This window comes from Sabethes cyaneus, chromosome 3 (genome assembly GCF_943734655.1).
Source record: "Sabethes cyaneus chromosome 3, idSabCyanKW18_F2, whole genome shotgun sequence".
NCBI classification, from domain to species: Eukaryota; Metazoa; Arthropoda; class Insecta; order Diptera; family Culicidae; genus Sabethes; species Sabethes cyaneus.
In genome coordinates, this window is record NC_071355.1 from 134,775,000 (window position 1) to 134,797,524 (window position 22,525).

General features: G+C 34.1%; 1 protein-coding gene across 3 annotated transcripts in view; it reads right to left on the bottom strand.

Annotated features, from left to right (window-relative positions):
• Positions 1-22,525, bottom strand: part of LOC128743439 (histone acetyltransferase KAT6A) — a 151,238-nt gene that overhangs the window by 22,781 nt on the left and 105,932 nt on the right. For 2 of the 3 annotated variants that reach the window (XM_053840014.1, XM_053840015.1), the window contains one exon: positions 4,539-6,205. In XM_053840014.1, coding sequence (XP_053695989.1) covers positions 4,539-6,205 — 1,667 coding nt within the window. The remainder of the gene's footprint in view (positions 1-4,538; positions 6,206-22,525) is intronic. The other variant, XM_053840016.1, reaches the window with a different exon arrangement.

Sequence of the window (22,525 nt, forward strand, 5' to 3'; positions counted from 1 at the left end):
TTGATAGGTAAGTCCCAACATATATTCTAATTATTTGTTTCGTTCTAGCTCTTCAAGCACCTACTATACAATGGAAACATTGACCGTAAAACTTACTAATAATGTACATGGATATTGTTGGGCTGATGTATGTAGGAGTGATGGAAACTAAAATGATGCAACTATATCTGATTCAAAGGACTGCTGGTGAGCTCGTTCTATTTTTATCCATATTAATTTCATTTCATTACATATCATGTGGGAAATTCATTACACCCAATTCTTTTTTCGCACGGACTTTTTTTACACGGATTTTTTTTTGTACGACTTTTTTTACACGGTTTCTCGAAATAACACGGTTTTTCTAAAATTTCGCCAGCAACAGTTGTGCACCCAATTCTTTTTTTACACGGATTCTTTTACGCAGAATTTTTTTTGCACGACTTTTTTGCACGGTTTCTCGAAATAACACGGTTTATTTTTGCACGTTTTTTTTACACGGGACGCATCCCCAGTGTAAAAAAAGAATTGGGTGTATATGCATTATATGATAAATTCATAAATACAGAGGCATCATATGAGTGGAACACTGCAGTATGGAGTGAGGAGTCAACCGGAATCACTAGGAGGCAACTTCTGAAGGTCTGAAACAATATTTATGTTGCACTCTTCGAACAAACAAACCATCACGTGGGTTAAAGCTGATGCAGCGAAATTGATTGTTACATGCAGGCATGGTCAAAAATCGCATCAAAATGTTGTCATGGATACTCAATCACCGATTCAACTCACACAACCATCAGCTTTTATATGCTCACTCAGAGAGACCAAGCGTGCTCTCATAGCAGTTTGCATCATTTGTTGCAAACGAGCCAAATTGAATATGAGCTGAAATGATTGCGATCATGCCTACTCTGTTTATTTCACTCTCTGACTCTAACGAAGCGAACCAAACGTTTGCGACTGAGCGAATCTGATCCGATTTTATTTTGCTTTTCGTCTTCTCAATCGTTCATGAACCGAAAACGATTGCAATCATCATTTGAATCAGCTTTAATTTTGCTCCAATAAATTATGTAACTGCTGGATAAGTTACAGTGTTTGAATATTTGAAATATATGGTGAATAATTACAATATATTTTAATAGCAGAAGTGTGAATACTATTGAGTTAATACTGAACGATCAGTGAGCGTAAGTGAACCAAGTTCAAACCGATTCCCATCGCTTACGTTCGTTTTATTACTGTGTCGGTTCTGATTCAATCACTATTTTTCATACCCTTTTTGAATCATTTCTCTTTCGAGACTGGTTCGTGCACAGCTAACCGCGAGAGCGAATCAGTAAAGTTCTGGATCACTGCTGAGCGTTAGTGGTAGTAATCTTTATGCCTTCGACAGCTTATGATCGTAAATCAGCAATGCTCACTTGAGTGAATTACTTTTGCCATCCTTGGTTACATTCTTATAATCTCGGAATGCGCACAAGTGTCTCTGCTTGTGGGTCCGCCCAATCCCTTTTGGTCCTTCTACAACAGCTTTAGTGTGAAATTAATTTGACAATCAAATTTGGTTCTACTGTAAGTCTACCCACATACACTGGCAGGACCTTGAACTTATGATGGATTCCCCCCCATACATACATACATACATACAACACAGTTTAATTTGTGGCTATACGGAATTATCTCTGCGATAAATGTTTCTCAGTGGGCTTGACCGACTTAATATTTGTTTTTTATATGCGGTGTTGTATAGGTAGTATTATACATAGCCAGGGATGGAAAAAAATCGCATCTAGCGATTAAGATCATAGAACCGATCAGATTCAGATTCATTGACATCACTACTTGTAAGCGTCAAACACTTTGTCGCGATCCGTGCTGATTATGACAAAACTCATGTCAGATCATGCTCATTGCATGATTGTGTCGAGGAATATAACAGATACAGACGATTGGTTGTGTGCATCGTATGAACCACAATACAAACAACATGTGTGACCTTTTTTCTCGCAGCTAGGAAATATGTAACACTGTGATCGACTGCTGAAATTATTTAGAGAACAAAATCTTGTGATTAATGCTAAAGATTCACTGTTTGTCATGATCTGTACGGATCGTAATCTGTGCGTGTGGCGATAACTCACAGATTTTATCAAAATCACTGATCTTCCATCCCTGTACATAGTAGACCGATAAGATGTGCGTTTGAGATTAGCTCTAACAAACACCAGGATCAAACTGGCTGGATACACATTAGACTGATTGCGGAATTTACGTGGTTTTTATACTCAAATTTTAGAATTTAAGCGATTTTTACGTGATTTTCGAAATTTACGCATATATGTTCCATGCGTCTAATTTAATGCGTAATTTTGGAATTAACGAGTATTTCACGCGAAATTTGGAATTTACGCAGTTTTTTACACGAATTTCGGAATTTACGCAGTTTTTACGCGAAAAATGAAAATTGAGAAACTTCACTTTTCAATCAATTTTAACAATTTAGCAGTTGCATAATGGATGATCGCATGCATAGCAAAAGATATTTTGTCTGTCTATCGACATATTAGGCCATATGAATAAAAGAGTTAGAGCAAATTCTCCCATAAGATTTACAGGAAAAGCAAAGCAAACTGTTTTATCCATACGACCTATCGACGATTACATTCCACGCGCACGCAGTCGTAAAGAGCGATTAGTATTTTCTTCATTCAAACATTACAGTTCCGTGTTCGTTTTCACAAAGTGCTACCAAGTAGGTATAATAGTATTCTTCCTCGTATTTCTACGTTCAAACCGCAATCGTTGAACTGCCGGTGGAAGCATGACTGTCCCAGGTTACATTTGGTCATTTTCGACATTTTGTTGTCAAACGTTATGACTATATGTATTTTTATAATATGAATCGAAAACATGGTGTTTATACTAGAAAAACTCGAAAAAATTGGAAGCCAATTTGTCCTACTGGAAAAATGGAAGCATATCTGTCTCGCTGCATATACCTTTTCATATAACATGTTTTCAAGTTGTATACAAAATTGAGTGATGTTTTTCAACATTATCTCAAAGAGGGACAAATAATAACATCAAAACTAAATAGCTCTTAAATACCTTCGGACACTTTACTTTTTGTTATTACAAAGTATAAAAATTACCTTCTTGCCGACCGGTTTCGGGTAAGTAGTTACCCATCTACGGGGCCGAGTCCCGTAAAGTATCCAAAGGGATTTAAGAGTCATTCTAGTTCTTACGTTAGCACGACTACGTAATTGAAGTTAAAACTAAATAATTTTAGAAAAATCAGTTTTTCAACTCTGAGTGTGATTTTCTCATTTTCGTGTTTTGTAACATGGGACAGATATGCTTCCAGCGGCAGTGAACTGGTGTGATAAAACGTCCATAACACATTCTAAAATAAAGCCGTCCCATGCCTTTAATTGTAATTCTTTGCTGTAAAAATCTTACTCTGTTAAAATAAATTTTAAAATAAAACATCAGTTTTGATAACATTCTAAAATGGTTAAAATATGAAAATAAAATCAAATATCTTTGGAATTAATTTTTAATGCTTATCAATAGCATAATGTTTACAAGCATCATACGATAAAATTTCTGGATATTTTTTTCTTTTCAACGACATACTGAATTTTTAACAATAATAAAAAATATGGGTGTTTTAAATCTTTCATTCCATAATTACAGTTCCATGTAAACAGAGCCGTAGTCTTAGACTAAAAACTATACAAACTTAGAAACATTGCTTAATTGGCTTTACAAAACCAAAATGAATAAGTTTTATTTAGATAAGACCTAAGAAACGAGAAAAAATACATGTAAAAATTACTATGTATGATTCAGTGAACAACAGTTTGGGCCGATCTATTTATAATAGAGTGAGTATCATTTGATCATTGGCTTTCAATATGATACACTGTGATTCTTAATCGCCTGTTTTCATATATGTATCCTGTAATTACCATATTTTGCACATATCGCAAAAACGAAAAAGGAAACTTAGGAATAAGTCGTTTGGCAGAACATGATTTGGCAGAAAGAAATTTGACAGAAAGGATGCAAGATTAAAAGTTGAACTATATGCTATATATACATGAGTGAGAATCCCTGACGCATCACATAACCTTTTGTTAGACATATCACCATACCGATTCAAATGTTTACATTATGAAAATATCCAAACAGCTCTGGGAAAAAACATATTCCTGTCTTATTCCTTTCGGTCAAAAATTCTTTCTGTCAAAAGTCTGCCAAACGACTATATAACCAAATGCAATTTCATGCATTTATGAAAAGTGGTTTAATGTTCACTGGCACAGTCCATTGCAATAAGGACTTTGGTATGCTATTCACTGTTTTAGTTTGAGCTTGGTTTGGTTAGGATTGAGAAAAAATGACGAAAAGGATTGGCACCAGCTGAGCAATCAGTGATGCACGATACATAAACGCCGAACATTAAGTTTATCACTCATAATATTTACTTGCACGTTTTTGTTTCAGTAATGTTTAGTGAAGCGTCATATGAATCTGATATATCTTACCCATTTTAGAGGGAGTTTTGGTGTATGTTGGCACGTGTTGTATTGCGTCAGATGAATCAGCTTTTCTATCTGCTGCCGCTTTGCGCGAACTATTGTTGATTGAATAATGGTATACTGAAACACCATTAACTAAAGCATTACCACTGCTGTTACTAACATTGAGACTATCGTAGCTGTCGATATTTTCGGTGTGTAACATTTTGATAATTTGTGAATCATTTTTAAAGAGCAAACCTTTATTTTGTGATTCGAAACGCTTTTCATTGACAGCTTTTTTTACAAGTTTGCTGGGTGATAATTTATCTGGCATTCCTTCTTCTCCAATGGAAATCATGAAGAGATTATATTTATCTTTGCTCATCTGTTGGTTCTGTTTTAGCGATGAAAAACAGCGACTTAAAATTGTACTCTTGTTAGAATCCAGGTCTCTTTTATCTAAATGCTTTGCATGTGCTCGTTTTATTTCTGATTCAGAAGCTGTGCTTCCTGCTTTGTATGTCTTTTTATTTCGAGCAGGAGACACCGGTGACCGGATCATTGAACAAACGTTATTATTAACGTTTTTAACATAATTACTTTGTACAAAGAAGTCCTGCAGCCGATTATTAGACTCGTCCACTATGTTGGAGTTTTGATTAATAGTGTCATTTTTTGTACAATTGTGCGAAGAAGCTTGATTTTCATTGTTTTTAGATTTACAACTAAATATGTCAATATTTTTTTTTGCTTCAGCGGCAAAACCCCATGACTCATTTGTGCTTGGCACATTAGTCACAAATGCCGCCGGTAATTTATTACGCTCATTTACTCCTAAAGTTCCTTGCAGTGTAACAGATCCGATTTGTGATTTGTTGCTTCTTGTATTAGCAGTCCAGTGTATATTATCACAGTTTTTATAAATATTTGATGGTGCTCCTAGATCATTTTCTTGATCATCGGATGAGCAATCAGTTTCATTAGAATCATTGCTATCCGAGCTGCTACTATAGCTACCGCTTGTACTGTTATTGTCATCTTCATTGTCGCTACTTGACGATTCTGAGGATGTTTCGGTCAGTTGAACATCGCGACAGTTCACTTTGCAATTTGAATCGTGATCAGAACGTGGAGAACAATCTGTCTGATTTTTTGTTTTGACATCGCCGACAACAGTTCCAAGCATGCTATAAAAATTTCCAACATGTTTTTTCGTGGTTTGAGACTTGTCAGTGGTTGGTTTCACTTTGTTTTTTGATCGTTTATTTGTAAAACCAGAAAGACGTAATACTTCGTCTGACATACAATCTGAAGTTGCTAACATTTGTTGCTTATTTGACAGATGAAAATCCATCCGTTCGCGAGAAAACAAGGGCGTATTATAATTTAAAAACAAATTTTTTCCATTCACACCAGTTTTAGACATCATTGTCACCATCATCGAGTTTGGAACAAGAGTAGATGAAAAATTATTGAAAGGTTTACCGGGCAGTTCCTCGTTCCAGTCAGAAGGCTCAGGCGATGACAAATGTTGTTGTTGTTGTTTTATTCGACGTGCAGTGCTAGACCCTGTAGAATTCGACTTTGAAGCTTTCACTAAAGTAGTAGAACTTCCTGGCACAGGAGATAACATGTTTCTTTTAACTGATTGAATAACTGATAGTGTTTCATTATCCAGAATCGAAGCACCCCTAAAATAGAAAAATAATTTAGTTGATTTAATTTAAGCATAAACAAATTTTTTGTGCTTGACAAATAAGGTTGGTCGTGTTTGCCAAACTTATGTTTGAAAACAATGTCGGAAGTCACTTTTAAAGTCAATCTAAAATCTAACAGGTCAGTACTTATGATGACTCCCCGTTAGGCATACGGGCGCGAGGCATAGTACCACAATTGATAGTACTCTAGGCATTAAGGATATTAAATATACGGATACTAGAATAGGATAATGGCGGACCATGGTGGTGGTTACAGAGACTACAGATTACAGAGGCGACAAGGCACTCAAAATCCGCTAAATTTTGAATCATAACGGAGAGCTACCTTTGTTTATGATGGTACTCTCCGTTTTGATTCAAAATTTAGCGTTTCGTGAGTGTCTTTCTTGTCGCCTCTGTAATCTATAGTCTCTGCCACCACCACTAGGTGCAAAACACTATCATTAGGACAAGCCATGCGGTAACCGCGCCGTTAATTCAAAATTGATTCAATTTAATATGCACGAATATGCAATAAATTAATATGCAACCGTTTGTTGAATTGTAATTGTAATCGTAATTTATCAGTCCTCACCCTGGCAGAACGGCTACGTTACAATCTAGAAAATTCTTTTCTACATGCTAAAAAATATGTGAGCTAAATCGTTCCTCTAGATTCAATAAAGTCATGTAGTCATGTCCATCACTATGAAACTTTCTGACATCTACTAAGGGGTTAAGATGAAGAACTTAGTGCAAATTTTGAGAGATTTGGTTAAAAGATGGAATAATCATGGATCAAATACAATTTATGGTTTGATTCCATAGAGAAAGCTTTAGGTCATAGAGAACAAGGTGGTCTAAAGGACACGCCACAGTTTCGAAAAATTAAGTTTTTGCTCAAAAATCTTGTATTTTCATATAAATTTTAAGCTGTTTCTGAAAAATAACTTTATCAAGCCGACGATCAGAAATATTTTTTTTGTATTGAAAATATTTGCCACTATACTTTCATAAAATTTTCTCGGTTCGCTTTGGTTTAAATAGTTAAAGCGTTTGAACCAGTTCTCATTGGTTTACCTATTGAAAAAAAGGCATCATAATTTGTGCACTATAAAATCTTGCACCTTACTATTGTCCCCCTATCAACATTTCTTTTTGAGAAATCACTAGTGTCCGGGCATCGAGGATTTCCTTCTACACTTTTTGTGCACCGCCTACATCCAGAATAAAACGAATGTAGCGCTGAATCGCGTACATTCCATCGCACTCATTCTATGTACTATCAGAACGTCAGGTTTTTTCCAGTTGGTCGCTCAATAGCATACAAAAAACCCGAATTAATCCACCTAGCGGTCTGACCTAGCCTTTCTACTGCCACACTAATTATTTCTTAATTTCTCAGGAACATTTATAATAAACTTGACTCTATGTTCCGTTCCTTATTCCTCAAAATCCTTATTTACCAGTAAAATTTACAAGAACATACTGCGTGCAATAATTAAATTTTCCTTCCTGGAGTGCATAAATATTTGTAAGCATCATTTAATTTACTTTATCAACACCTTATTTAGTTTTATAATATTTACGTGATTTATTGAATTGATTTATAGAAATTAACCTTCTAACGACCTTACAGACGGCCTTAACTTTTGGGCGTAGGAGCCACATACGAAGCTTGTTTTGAATTTACAATTTGAGAAGTGTGTTCATAATAGGTTTCTTGTTTTTAATACCATGCGTTCAAGAGTTAGCATCTTTCACAAACAAGAATTCAGAAAAATTACGAAAAAAAACTATTGCACGAATTTCTCCTTTGCACTTTTGGAGGGAAAGTATATCTAGAACAAAATGATTGGCCTTCAAATTTTATTATGAGTTTACTTGACTTCAATTCTGAAATTTATCTGAACTTGAAAAAATAACCAAGAGCATTAGATATGAAAAACGACAAAGAGAAATTGAACTTTTTCTTAGTTGGCGCTCCTTCAGTTAATTATTTTTGCATGAAACTCAAAACCTGAGCTTCTTTTGAATGCACTTTCATGAAAAGATAGTCATTAGAATAGTCGCATCGTTTTTACGATGTAGCCCGTTAGAGGGTTTAAAAAATTCTGTGAGATCAAAAAATAGTGCAAAAGAAGCGCCATAAACATGCTTGAGAATGGAAAATATGATCGATATGATTACTAGTGCTTGTCATTTTCGATTTATTTATTAAAACATGATACATAACATAAGACTTCTGTCTTTTAAAGTGTCTCTAACGGAAATATATCGTACAAAATTACTAGCAACTTTTTCTTTCTATTTTTCATATAAAATTTCTAAGCTCTAGTATCTATTGATTCAGTGTCTATTTTCGAAGCCTGCAAGTCGTAGGCGAAATACGTATCTGTCGCGAATAAATATTAATAGTGGAATTTAATCGGAAAAAGTTTTTTTTGTTTAATTTCATGTTTTGTATTCTACTAAGACTACTCTGAGAAAAGTGAGTGAGATTAAAAGCGTTACATACACACACACACATACACACACATGCATACACACACACATACATACACACACAGAAAATGCTCAGTTTTCGAAACTGAGTGGAATGGTATATGACATTCGGCCCGCAGGACCTTCTTTCGATTTTCGGTTTTCCGAGTGATTTCTATACCTTTATACTATATTTTCATATAGTTGAAAGGCAAAACTGTATGCCTGGCCTTTTGTGTTGTCATCATCAAACACGCCTATATTCGTAGGCGGCGGTGTTCCGGCCCAGCGCGGACTCCACGAACTAAGATCTCTCTGCCAAAAGCCGGAATGACATATTTTATAGCGAAATGTAATGCTTATGAAATGAGCATGAATATGAAATGATATGAAAAAATAATTGTGAAAAAAATGCGATAACGTTACTTATCTCAATGACTAATGACGGATTGACTTGATTTTCACAAGTTTTGACCGCAATCATTGCCCATAATCATTGCAGATTGCTTCTTGGGTTTTCAAATGGGTCTGGTGTTCGGCTTTTTTTTTTTCATGTGTGGACTCATTATTACTGCGACCAGTATAGTTGATCTATTGTAATATCGCCCGGGTGTTTGCTGTATGACCTGCAGCACTGCATTTCTTTTTGCTATAATCGCTATTGAATGAGCGATATGCTTATTTTAAATTGTATGCGTGCTTGCGTGTATTGGGGTTTACCCTTCCTTCAATGCTTGATCTACTTTACCCACTTATTCCTCGCTGCCAGCACTATCCCATATTATATAGCCGTCCCTGGCGAGGACTCATTCGTACCTCTGACCCAGTACACTTAACTATATGAGGGACATTTGCACTGTCAAGAGGCTTCAGAGGGTTAAATATAGAATTCAGCACGAAGGAAGGGTAAATGGAGGGGCCTGAGAATAAACCCATGCTAAAGTCACTTGACATCGAATGGCTTGATTCTACTAAGATTCGAACCCACAACCACTCACTTGTCAAAGCAGACTCGGTAACCTTGCGGCTACGGAGCCCCCCTGGGGTTCGGCTTACATCTCCTTACTAACTCGGTCCTCCAACATTTTTGGAGGTATTTATGATAACTGTAATACCATAAGGTCGCCATTCACCGCTCAGCTCTATTTACCGCTCATTTCAAACAAAAAATGCTTATATCTTTTTAAAATTGATTTTTTGATTGGATGCTTGGCAACGCTGGCCGGTTGACACGATTGTTTTTAACGTCCGTGTATTATTATAAATTCAAAGTGTTAACTTACAATTTAATTCATAAAAAGTAGTCTACTTTGCTAGTGAAATCGTCGTTTTGCTGCCTAAGTGATGTTTATAGTGAAATTGTGCTAGAATTGTTGGAAAAAATCAATTTTATTCTCAACAGTACAACGCTTCCAGGAGGGGTTCATTGTTTAAGATTATTAGGCCGATATTCGGCTTGTTGTTGTGGTTGCTGCTGATGAGTTACCTTGCTGCTGCTGTTGTATTGGGGTAAAAATTCTACTTGTGATACTATGCTGAATTGAGTAGAAGTCAACTGTGAGTACACCTATAGAGACATTTGTGATAACGCAGATTGTTCGTAAGCTTTTCGTGCTGCCCTTAGCCGCCAAAACGGTCACTTGACAAACGTTAAGCAATCAACGATCTCTGTTTGATTCGCATTTGGTCTTGCTCCTGCAATAAGAGTATGATATTTGTGAAACACTTTGCCGCCCAAACGGTTACTTGACGAGCAAATATCTGTCTCGTTAATGAATGAGCGGTTTGTTCTGGTAGGTTGTAAAACAACTTCAACGTTCGGTTTTGGAATAGCAGTAGTATCTGGATCCCATTTGCAGCTTCATTTTGATAGCCTATCGGTGACGCGATACACATATACAGACTCAATAGAACTGCTTGTGGATACGTTTTAATTTGCATCTCAATCTTGTTATTCTAGTACTGCATCTCTATCATCACACTTTGGTCGCCGTTGTTTTCATTTACGTGGCATTTAGATACCTATGTCAGCGAATTGCATTGCCATTCAACTCTCTGTTTACCTTTCGATTTTATTTTTTACCTTTGTTATACTATATAACAAAGGTTTAGAAATTGGTCGAAAAACACGAAATTGATTCGAGGCCCGGAGGGCCGAATCACATATACCAAACGATAGAGCTCGACGAACTGAGCAATGTCTGTGTGTGTGTGTGTGTGTGTGTGTGTGTGTGTGTGTGTGTGTGTGTGTGTGTGTGTGTGTGTATGTGTGTATGTGTGTATGTGTGTATGTGTGTATGTGTGTATGTGTGTATGTGTGTATGTGTGTATGTGTGTATGTGTGTATGTGCAGCTCATTTTCTATCGCCTGTTTCTCAAAGGTGGCTGAACCGATTTGACCGCTTTTACTTTTGTTTGAAAGGTATTATTGCCTAGTATATCACTGTTGAATTGCTTTGCGGTCCGACGTTTCGTTTAAAAGTTATAAGCAAAAATGTGAAAACTACGTGACACTCGTTTCTCCGGAACTACGCAACCAATTTTAACGATTTTAGTACCAAACGAAAGCTCTTGCTATTACTAAGCTTTTTACCAAGTTTTATTGAAAACGGACAAGTAGTTTAAAAGTTAGCTTTAAAAAACCTGTTTTGACTAGGCACAAATGATCGCCTGTTTCTCAGAGTTGGCTGAACCGATTTATGCGCTATTATTCTCATTTGAAAGGTAATATAGCCTAATAGATCACTATTGATTTGTTTTTTGATTGGACGTTTAATTCAAAAGTTATGAGCAATCGTATACAACACATTAAAATTTACAATTATTTTCGATGATTTCATCTTAGATAATTTATCTAGTTTAAATTAGTTTGGCATCAAATTAGAAGTTTTATTGCTGCAAATATATCTGCAAAATTTCAGAAGAATTGGTTTTGCCGGTCAAAAGATATTAACCCTTGAACACTCGCGCCAACTTTTGTAACACGGTTACTCGCGGGAGACAATAGCCCAAAACCAAAAAACGTGCGCATTAGAGTTTTGACTAGGAAAACCTGGTTTTAGGTTTTCGCACCTTTGGAAGAGTTTTTTGAAATTGCAAGCTCTATCGTCTGGTAGAATTTAAAGTTTTAATCAATCCCCCTAAAAGTGAAATAAAACAAATATTTTTTTCAGTTTCGATATAACACATTGATGTGTTCTGTAAAGTTTAAGAGCATATTATTACAAGAAACTTTGCTGAAGACAGTAACCTTCTATCTCTTCAGCGAAGAGAGAAAAATCTTATTAATTTTATACGAATTTGTAAAATCAGTTTTTCCATTTTAGCTCGTTTTGTAATTGTTGTATGACTTTTTCATGTTGTACAAATAGTAAAAATACACAACTTTGCTGAATATAGTTTACCTCTATGATTGCTTGTTTAGGAACTGTAGAACTTTGATTATAAAAATATCCTAATTTTGTCCCCGAATTACTCGACTATCGACAGACGGATACATTTAAAACATTTTACATTTGCTGATAGTTTTGTTGCATACAGACACCATTTTTCCATATGGAGAAACGATAGAAAATTCCAGTTGGGGCCGATTGCGGTACACCTCACATACTGATTGCTTCGTTTCTGGGATGTCAGTTTTTGGTGATCTATTTTGCCAACAGTTTAAAGTATTAATGCATTGAATAATTATGGTATTTTGCTCATAACAAGTTTATTGAAGAATATACGTTGGTTAAATATCGATTTGTAACTTTATAACAATATGGCATTCTAAAATCAACACGTGTTGTACAAAATACAACAGCGTGAGTAACCGAAGGTTAATAAAAATTGATTACAGGAAATTATGCATAGTTCAAAACCTTTAAATTAGACCTTTACTACGCAATGTATATGTTAAATAATAATATTTCCTCTTACAACTTACCTTTACTTGCATTTACTCAAATTAGTAATAACTTACTTATACTTACTCAGCAATTTCATGAAAAAAGGATCTACCAAAATTTATAAGTGCTCCCATTTTGATCAAATTTTGTAAACTTTTTCAATTTCCAAAAAAATTATGTAAATAAACGCACTACGCAACGTTAACGTAGACGAAGACCGTATAACAAAGGTTCTTTCACCACTAGGTGGATTAAATCGGGTTTTTTTTCTTGATTCAGCTTTAGCTTGCTTTTCCTAATTGCTTAGAATGGATGACGCAATTATCTGTACTATTTGTAAAAATGAAATGAAATGAAATGGCCGATAGCTCAAGAGTGTTAACATGTATGTACTGCTTTTCGAGCGCTCACTTCAAGTGTAAAAAAATCATAGGGAATGCAGTACGTCGTATGAAAGATATAGATTACTTCTGCACACCTGATTGTTCCGCGATCTATCAACGCATCGTTATGACGCAGAATAGCAACAAAAACTTGCTGTCATCTTTTGCTGACGAGATAAAAGCAACAATTTCTGCTTCTGTTGCTAGGGAGTTACAAGCGGTTTCAAACGAGGTCAAGTAAATTGCCACCACAATTGAAAATTCCCAGGAATTCTTGTCCGCCAAATTTGATGAAATTGTTACTGATTTCAAGGACTTGAAACTTGAAAATGAAAACTTGAAAGCAGAAGTAAAGCGTTTGAAGAAATCGCAAACTCAACTTCAGGGCACTGTTCACAAGTTAGAAGCTAATGTCGACAAATCTGATAAAATTGCCTTGGGTAATAATGTAGTTGTATGGGGTATTCCGGCAGCCCGCGGGGAGAACATGCGGCAAATTATTGAACAGTTATTTTTGTGTCTTGGGCTAAATGAAAAGCTTGAAACCGTGGTATCAGCTGAGCGGATGTTTACCAATTCTAAAGATAGTAATGCTTTGATTCCCATTAGACTCGTATTTCGTGATAAAGAATCTAAAGAACTGGCTTTAAACAAGAAGAAGCAAATTGGGAAATTGGTATCTACCTCGATTGATGCAAAATTCACTGTTAACGGGAGGGCATTGAATGTAACCATGCGCGATGAGTTAACATCACTGTCCCTAGAATTGCTTAAGGAGCTCCGTGAATCCCAAGAATTGTTAAATGTAAAGTTTGTCTGGGCAGGTAGGGGTGGCGTTGTTTTGGTTAAAAAGGATGAAAATAGTAAGCCAGAAATGATTAAAAATAGAGAGGATCTAAGCCGGGTAATGAATCGCTACATGAAATCTGCACACTTATTGGAACTTTCAAATGTTTCTAGCCAGTCTCCTTCGCCCAAACGTAAGAGAAACGCACAATAAAACTTTCTGGTGCCGTATTTTAATTCAGTTTTTATTTTTAATCCTTTTACAATGAATACCATACCGACTATGATACACAATGTCTATTGCAATAATTTACACGAATTTAATAAAAAATGTGATACGATTGTCACAAATGCTTTCAGGGTGTCGATTATTCAGTGAAAATAAAATTCCCTGACTTTTCCAGGTTTTTCCAGGTATATTTCAAAAAAATTCAGACGCAAAATATCTCGTTAATTTCCCTTTTTAAAGTGTTCATTTGGCTTAATTGGTTGTTTACTCTTAAATTATTATTTTCTAATAAGTTCGTTTTTCCTTTTCATCTTTTAATGCGAAATTTCTATGTGCAAAATTAAAACTAATTCGAACTTAATTAACGCACATCGAAATTAAAGAATTGAGCTAAATAAAAATTGCAAGATGTCTTTTCGAAAAAATGAAAGTAGTCTGCTGGTTTATCCAATTGCCAAAAGGTGGTGGGATAAGCCGTTTTGTCTATTTGATCACATGTAATGAATAGGTAAATCCGTTTCAAACATTTAACTATGCAAAACAATAAATATAGAAGTTGTTGTTGAAGTTGATTAGAAGAAACTTTCTGACCCCAAGCCCGATTTGTCTGAGCAGCTATTTCGATTTGTTGGGAAAATTTACGAAAATAATTGTTCGTCAGGAATTTAAAAACTTTTGATGACAAATGACATAACGATGAATCGAGCAACGCAGCATCGTTGCATTATTTGCTTTTATTCGACCTAGGTACTTGCAGCCAACTTTTGATATTCAGGAAAATTTCGGGTTTGCGACTCTATCGACTCTCTGCTCGCAGTCTAGTTTCAAAGATATGACTGATTTGTTGTCAGAATGTTGAGGCTGAGATGGTCTTTCATTCGAATATGCTTAAAGCGTGGGTTTTCACTAGTGTTCGACATGAGAATAAAAATTAAATTCCAGGTTCTGACTCGTTCAGGTTGAATATCGTAGCTAATTTTTACAGACTGATCTTGGTACAGTTTGATTAGTCCTCGTTCCAATTACTGTCCGATCTCGGTCCGGAAGTTTGGAATTATCTAGAGGCAAAATTTGCTTGTTTTAAATGCTGTTTTTTTCTAAATATAAATGAATATTTGTTCTCCAAGCATCGAAGAGTGTTTTAACAATCTTGCTGAATTGGCCGCAGTGAAAACAGAAGAAGGATTCTTCCATCAAAGTATGCGGTTTGCGTGTCAACATCCACCAATCTGGTATGAACTTTTTATGTACATCTGTACAAAAGAAGCAAATTTCTATACACAACTTTTGATCTAAATATTCCATTAATATCGAGGAATCCAAAAAATATTAATAATAATCAATTAGATTGTTAGCCCTTCGCTTTAAACCCAAAACCGATCAAATCGATCCAACCGTTGATTTGTATACAGCAGAATAGCAGAATGCAAGTAAAAATAACATGTCATATTCTATTTGATTTGGGCACACGCAATGACCTTAAATAAAAAGGTGCCGGATACTTGAAGGCGATGCCATAACTTTTCCGGTATATTTTCTTCCCATGCCAAAAATCCCTGACTTCAAATGAAATTCCCTGACATTCCCTGACTTTTCCAGGTTGAAACGAATTTCCCTGACATTTCCAGGTTTTCCCTGATTTTCCAGGTAATCGACACCCTGGCAGGGTGTCGATTATCCAGCGAAAATAAAATTCCCTGACTTTTCCAGGTTTTTCCAGGTATATGAACAAATCCAGACGCGAAATATCTCGTTAATTTTTCTTTTTTAAAGTTTTCTTTTGGTTTAATTGGTTGTTTACTCTTGAATTATTATTTTCTAACGAGTTCATTTTAGCATTTCAATTCAAATTCATCTTTTTATGCGAAATTCCTATGTGCAAAATTAGAACTAATTCAATCAACTCAACTAACTTAATCAACGCACATCGCACATTAAGAATTGAGCTAAATAAAAATTGCAAGATATCTTTTCAGAAAAAATGAAAATAGTCTGCTGGTTTATCCAATTGGCAAAAGGTGGTGGCCTGTAAGTCGTAGACGAAATACGTATCTGTCGTGAATAAATATGCATAGGAAAAGGTGGTGGGATGAGTCGTTTTGTCTGTGCGATCACTTGTAATGAATGGGTATAAATCCACTTCAAATATTCAACTTTGTGGAACAATAAGTATAAAAGTTGGTCTTTAGTTTAGAACATAATTTGAAGAAATTTTCGACACAAAGCCTGATTTGTCTGTGCAGCTATTTCGATTTGTTATTAAAATTTGAGGAAATAATTGTTCCTCAGAAATTTAAAAAATTTTTGCCAAATGACACAACGAATTGAAGCAATGAATTGAGCAACGCAACATCGTTGTATTATTTGCATATATTCGACCCACTTGCACTTTTGATATTCAGGAAAACTTCGGGTTTGCGACTCTATCGATTCTTTGCTCGTAGAATTTCGAGAATGAGATGGTCTTTCATTTGAATACGCATTAAGTGTGGGTTTTCACTAGTGATCGACATGAGAATAAATATTAAAGTCCGGTTTCTAACCCGTTTAGGTTGAATATCGTAGCAATTTTTCAAAGGCTGATCTTGGTTCAGTTTGATAAGTCTTCGTTCCAGTTACACTCCGATCTCGGTCCGGAAGTCTGGAATTATCTCTAGGGAAAATTTGCTTGTTTAAAATGCTGGTTTTATTTTTTTTTAATATCAATGAATATTTGTTCTCGAAGCACTATATTTGGATCTAAATATCCGATTAATGTCGAAGAATCCAAAAGATATTAATAATGATCAATTAGATTGTGAGATCAATTAGTTTTTGAGAGACCTGGTTTAAAGCAGACCTGACCTGGTTTAAAGCAGGTCAGTCGCACATTCATGAAATTCAAAATTTCGAAACTCTAGGAAATTTATCTGCTGTGCTGTGTTTGGTTACACGCGAATAAAAATATTGTGTCATATTCTATTTGATTTGCGCATACGCGAAGGCCTTGAATAAAAAGGTGCCTGATACTTGAAGTAAATGTTATCCTTGCGATGCCATAACTTTTTTGGTACATTTTCTTCCCATGCCAAAAATCCCTGACTTCGAATGAAATTCCCTGACATTCCCTGACTTTCCCAGGTTGAAACGAATTTCCCTGACATTTCCAGGTTTTCCCTGATTTTCCAGGTAATCGTAAAGATGCTCAACAGGATATGCGTTTTCGCGCTTTAATTGAGTATGCGCTTCTTTGACAGCTTCTGATAATCAATTATAGCTTGATTAAATCATAGGCTGTCCTTATCATAACGTGCCAAATCACACGTTTACTCCATCAACACCCACCCACTAACTAACTGAAATCATTGTTACCTTCACAACGCATGTTGGAGTCTAGAAAAAGTTTTATTCAACAGCTTACTTGGATCTAGCGTTTCAGTCAGAACTATATATAGTATATAATAATAATAATAATAATAATAATAATAATAATAATAATAATAATAATAATAATAATAATAATAATAATAATAATAATAATAATAATAATAATAATCTCGGCCGGCAACAAGATCAAGGCTATAAACACGTTTGCCGTGCCGCTGTTGACATACAGCTTCGGGGTGGTCAAATGGACCAAAACGGATTTGGAAGCGATCGAACGAGCATTAAGAGTATCGCTGACAAAACACCGTTCGCACCACCCAAAATCGGCCACCGAAAGAATCACCTTACCACGAAGTGAAGGAGGAATAGGTGTGATTGATATCCAGGCACTTTGTGCCTCACAGATCCAACAGTTGCGGAGATATTTCGTAGAAAGCCAGAACCGTCATGAAATCTACCGCACTGTTTGCGAGGCAGACCATGGGTTCAGCGCTCTGCACCTGGCGCAGCATGACTATCAGCTGAACTGCGTTCTTAAAACCGACGAGGAAAAGATCGCAACGTGGAAGCAAAAAGAGCTGCATGGGACGCACCCCCATCAGTTAGAACAATCACACATAGACAAAGCAGCATCAAATACGTGGTTGGTGCGAGGTGATCTCTTTTCGGAGACAGAAGGATTCATGGTAGCCATCCAGGACCGGGTTATTGCAACGAAGAACTACCGCAGGTACATATTGCACGAAAACATAGAGGATCGTTGCCGTAAATGCAATGTAGTAGGGGAGTCGATTGAGCATATTATTGCAGGCTGCCAAGCGTTAGCAGAAACAGCCTACCTCAATCGCCACAATACGGTTGTCAAGATTGTGCACCAACAACTTGCTTTGAAGCATAACTTGGTAAACTGCTACGTACCCTACTACAAATACCTGCCCCCCCCCCCCCCCCCCAGTCCTGGAAAATGACTGTGTAAAGCTGTACTGGGATCGCGAGATCATAACGGATGTCCTCATACGTGCCAATCGCCCTGACATTGTGGTCTACAACAAAAGGATAAAGCGGGTCACCCTCATCGATATTGCTGTACCGCTAGACCACAATGTGCAATCAACTTTCTCGACCAAAATCACGAAATACCATGATTTGGCCGAGGAGTTACGGCAAATGTGGCACCTGGAGGAAGTACGAATAGTTCCAGTAGTAATCTCTGCTACTGGACTAGTTCCCTGTACGCTACTGCGCTCCTTAGAAGAGTTGGAGCTGCGCACCGAACTACAAGTAATCCAGAAAGCGGTGGTTTTGGGTACCTGCAACATTGTACGGAGGTTCCTGAACCACCATAACTGATCCAACCGAAGCAAACATTCAAATTCCCGTGGTCATCTCAGCCACCGGAGTAGTGCCCTGTAACCTACAACGTTCCCTGGAAGAGCTAGAGCTCCAAAAAAATTTGGACAATATCCAAAAAGCGGTGGTTCTTGAAACCTGTAATATTACGAGGAGGTTCCTGAATCACCACAATTAAACACAGCTGAAGCAGACGTAACAACAAAAAAAAATGTGAATGAGAACCACAGAGCCTAACCCTCTTGGCATAAAGAAGCCCGAGGGTAGGTGAAAGTTTCCAGCATTTTTGCTGAGAAGTGCCAAAACTCTATAATAATAATAATAATAATAATAATAATAATAATAATAATAATAATAATAATAATAATAATAATAATAATAATAATAATAATAATAATAATAATAATAATAATAATAATAATAATAATAATAATAATAATAATAATAATAATAATAATAATAATAATAATAATAATAATAATAATAATAATAATAATAATAATAATAATAATAATAATAATAATAATAATAATAATAATAATAATAATAATAATAATAATAATAATAATAATAATAATAATAATAATAATAATAATAATAATAATAATAATAATAATAATAATAATAAACTATGAGAAGCGGAAACTATGGAGAAGCTGCGTCATCTGTTGCAGCTGGTGACAACGTTCAGCAACGATATTCGGATGGAGCTTGGCGTCGACAAATGTCGTCTCGTAAATATCCATCGGGGTAAAGTAATGGACGCTGAAAGTTTCCGCATCAACGAAAGGGAGGAAATTCGAAGTATGATTGAAGGTGAGTCGTACAAATACCTGGGATTCCTGCAACTGAAAGGTATTCACCACACGACTATCAGGAAAGAACTGCAGGAACGGTTCCTGTATCGTGTCAACCGTATTTTGAAATCACTCCTCTCTGCCGGCAACAAAGTAAAGGCGATAAACACGTTTGCCGTGCCTTTGTTGACATACAGCTTCGGGGTGGTTAAATGGACCAAAACGGATTTGGAAGCGATTGAACGTACCTTGCGAGTATCGCTAACCAAGCACCGTTCGCACCACCCAAGATCGGCAGTCGAAAGAATCACCTTACCACGCATGGAAGGAGGAAGAGGTGTCACTGACATCCAAGCGCTATGCGTATCCCAGATCGAGCAGTTGCGGAGATATTTCATAGATAGTCAGACTCGTCATGTTGTCTACCGCACTGTCTGTGAAGCAGACCACGGGTTCAGCGCCCTGCATCTGGCGCAGGAGCATTACCAGCTGAACTGCGACCTAAAAACCGTACCAGAAAAGGTCGAAACGTGGAAAGCAAAGGAACTACATGGGACGCACCCCCATCAATTAGAGCAAGCGCATATAGACAAAGTGGCATCGAATGCGTGGTTGGTGCGAGGTGATCTCTTTTCGGAGACAGAAGGCTTCATGGTAGCCATTCAGGATCGGGTTATTACGACGAAGAACTACCGCAGGTACATATTGCACGAAGATATAGAAGACCGTTGTCGAAAGTGCAATTCAGTAGGGGAAACGATCGAGCATGTGATTGCAGGCTGTCCAGCCTTAGCCGAAACGGCTTACCTAGGACGCCACAATGCAGTTGCCAAGATTGTGCACCAGCAACTCGCCTTGAAGCACAACTTGGTAAACTGTTACGTACCCTACTATAAGTACCTGCCTAGCCCGGTTCTGGAAAATAGCTGCATAAAGTTGTACTGGGATCGTGAGATTATTACGGACGTCCTTATACGTGCCAATCGTCCTGACGTTGTGATCTACGACAAAAGGAGGAAGTACGTTACCCTCATAGACATCGCTGTACCGCTGGATCGCAATGTCCAGTCAACATTCTCGGCCAAAATAACGAAATACCACGACTTGGCCGAGGAGTTAAAGCAGATGTGGCACCTTGAGGGCGTACGTATAGTTCCGGTGGTCATCTCAGCCACCGGAGTAGTGCCCTGTAGCCTACAACGTTCCCTGGAAGAGCTAGAGCTCCAAAAAAATTTGGACAATATCCAAAAAGCGGTGGTTCTTGAAACCTGTAATATTACGAGGAGGTTCCTGAATCACCACAATTAAACACAGCTGGAGCAGACGTAACAACAAAAAAAAATATGAATGAGAACCACAGAGCCTAACCCCTCTTGGCATAAAGAAGCCCGAGGGTAGGTGAAAGTTTCCAGCATTTTTGCTGAGAAGTGCCAAAACTCTATAATAATAATAATAATAATAATAATAATAATAATAATAATAATAATAATAATAATAATAATAATAATAATAATAATAATAATAATAATAATAATAATAATAATAATAATAATAATAATAATAATAATAATAATAATAATAATAATAATAATAATAATAATAATAATAATAATAATAATAATAATAATAATAATAATAATAATAATAATAATAATAATAATAATAATAATAATAATAATAATAATAATAATAATAATAATAATAATAATAATAATAATAATAATAATAATAATAATAATAATAATAATAATAATAATAATAATAATAATAATAATAATAATAATAATAATAATAATAATAATAATAATAATAATAATAATAATAATAATAATAATAATAATAATAATAATAATAATAATAATAATAATAATAATAATAATAATAATAATAATAATAATAATAATAATAATAATAATAATAATAATAATAATAATAATAATAATAATAATAATAATAATAATAATAATAATAATAATAATAATAATAATAATAATAATAATAATAATAATAATAATAATAATAATAATAATAATAATAATAATAATAATAATAATAATAATAATAATAATAATAATAATAATAATAATAATAATAATAATAATAATAATAATAATAATAATAATAATAATAATAATAATAATAATAATAATAATAATAATAATAATAATAATAATAATAATATAATAATAATAATAAATAATAATAATAATAATAATAATAATAATAATAATAATAATAATAATAATAATAATAATAATAATAATAATAATAATAATAATAATAATAATAATAATAATAATAATAATAATAATAATAATAATAATAATAATAATAATAATAATAATAATAATAATAATAATAATAATAATAATAATAATAATAATAATAATAATAATAATAATAATAATAATAATAATAATAATAATAATAATAATAATAATAATAATAATAATAATAATAATAATAATAATAATAATAATAATAATAATAATAATAATAATAATAATAATAATAATAATAATAATAATAATAATAATAATAATAATAATAATAATAATAATAATAATAATAATAATAATAATAATAATAATAATAATAATAATAATAATAATAATAATAATAATAATAATAATAATAATAATAATAATAATAATAATAATAATAATAATAATAATAATAATAATAATAATAATAATAATAATAATAATAATAATAATAATAATAATAATAATAATAATAATAATAATAATAATAATAATAATAATAATAATAATAATAATAATAATAATAATAATAATAATAATAATAATAATAATAATAATAATAATAATAATAATAATAATAATAATAATAATAATAATAATAATAATAATAATAATAATAATAATAATAATAATAATAATAATAATAATAATAATAATAATAATAATAATAATAATAATAATAATAATAATAATAATAATAATAATAATAATAATAATAATAATAATAATAATAATAATAATAATAATAATAATAATAATAATAAT